Source organism: Bombus pascuorum, chromosome 10 (assembly GCF_905332965.1).
Source record: "Bombus pascuorum chromosome 10, iyBomPasc1.1, whole genome shotgun sequence".
NCBI classification, from domain to species: domain Eukaryota; kingdom Metazoa; phylum Arthropoda; class Insecta; order Hymenoptera; family Apidae; genus Bombus; species Bombus pascuorum.
In genome coordinates, this window is record NC_083497.1 from 1,030,479 (window position 1) to 1,032,238 (window position 1,760).

The following is a 1,760-nucleotide window of genomic DNA, read 5'->3' on the forward strand; positions in this document are numbered from 1 at the left end:
AACTTTCAATAAATGTTTATTATTGCGCACTTGTTATGTACAAAATGTAATCTCATTTGGCGACGAGAGGGAAGTAGGTAAAAAAAGTGGAACGTGAATTTATAGATTAGGCTGCTCGGATTGTGGTGGATGTGTTCTGATGTATTCAAGGGCCTTTTGAATCAATGGAGATACAGCTGGTATATGTTCGCCCTGTGGTTGGAATCCGTTATGATCGGCAACATATGTCACCTTAATTGGTGTACCATCGGGGGATACATATTGATACTGTCCTTGGGTAACAACAACGGGTGCGCTCCTTGCATCTGTCACCACTGGAGTTCCACTTTCAGAATGATAAATTCCATTATCTGTTTCGTAGGAATAAGAGTAGGATCCGTCAGGTGAAATATCTTGAGATTGTTTGACGATGACTGGTTGATGCTCGGACACATCAGCCGAAGCCATAGCCAACAGAGCAACAGAGATCACTACCTAAAACAAAAATTTCATATCTTTTATTAATATGTCCATTTTAAACATAATATTATTCTCATGAAGTTGTAGATACGATATCATATTATGTACTTAAATATTAATACATATTTAGATGGATATTTACATCAAATTTAATACAAAAAATCATCTATACACTTAAGTTAACTGTTTACTATATTTTTAAATTAAATTATGCATAAATTATTTAATATTTAAAATGGGGCAAAGAAAAGTTAACAATGTTTAAGCGTTTATAGAAAAAATCGTTCTGTGATAATAAACATTATAAAACGATTTTAATAAGATGAATAACTCTGGATGACAATAGGGTTAAACAACAAGAACACCGTAAAGACTAGAATAAAGACGCTTGACATTTGCTAAAAGCCAGAAGCATAGTAAGTAAACATTTGATCAATGGACAAAAGTTCTAGTAGAGAGAAAATATCAATTTCGCAAAAGTTACTATCATATAACTTTTATATTTTTCGGTGATGTTTAATATAAATTTATATAAAATATGCATTCTGGTGCATATATACATATTACATATTCTATAATATATATATATTATTTTGTTTGTGAAATCATTTTCATAGAAAATGCAACGAAAAATATAGCGTGTTTCTAAAGTTATACAAATGTAAGTAGTTTTAATAATTGATAGAATAAAAATAAAGGCAATAAAGTTAATACAGTCAGAAAAATGTGAAAAAGAAGACTCACGAGATATTTCATTTTGAAAGATAGCTGGTTGTTACCAGATGCGAATCCAATGGAAGAGACTGAGATTTCGAATGTGGTTTCTGTGTAACACGAATGCCCTTTTATACGAAACTTTGGACATCGCTTTCGCCGAATATTATATTATTCGAAAAAGAAGAAGTTGATGAGGATGAACGAAGGGGAGAGAGAAGGGGAGAGAGAGAGAGATAGAGCGAGTGAGAGAGAAAGACCGGAAAAGAATGAGAGAGACAAGAATATAAAAAGATGAGCCATCGGACAAGCAGAGAACTCTGCAAAATTTATTCGTTGGTTTGACATTTCCATGTTGCCTAAATCGATTGCTTGTATAACCATATACATACATATATTAATGTAACTTTTGACTATTATTAGCTCTACCGTATATATAGCATAGTACGTTTTAAAATCGTATGGGATTGCATTGTTATGTATTTTAGAGCAATGTAGACATATACTCTCCATAATTATTGATATAAGACAAATTTTTCAATCTTGTCATTTTGTTCACTGACTCGCGCACACAAATTTATATTTAT

At 31.9% G+C, this 1,760-nt stretch overlaps 1 protein-coding gene across 1 annotated transcript; it reads right to left on the minus strand.

Annotated features, from left to right (window-relative positions):
• On the minus strand, positions 1-1,338 carry LOC132911165 (larval cuticle protein LCP-17-like). The gene is made up of 2 exons (XM_060967582.1): positions 1,204-1,338; positions 1-474 (listed from the first exon to the last, which is right to left on the minus strand). The coding sequence occupies exons 1-2, from the start codon at positions 1,213-1,215 to the stop codon at positions 100-102; spliced, it is 387 nt and encodes a 128-aa protein (XP_060823565.1). The 5' UTR covers positions 1,216-1,338; the 3' UTR covers positions 1-99.
• Between the last annotated feature and the right edge of the window lie 422 nt (positions 1,339-1,760).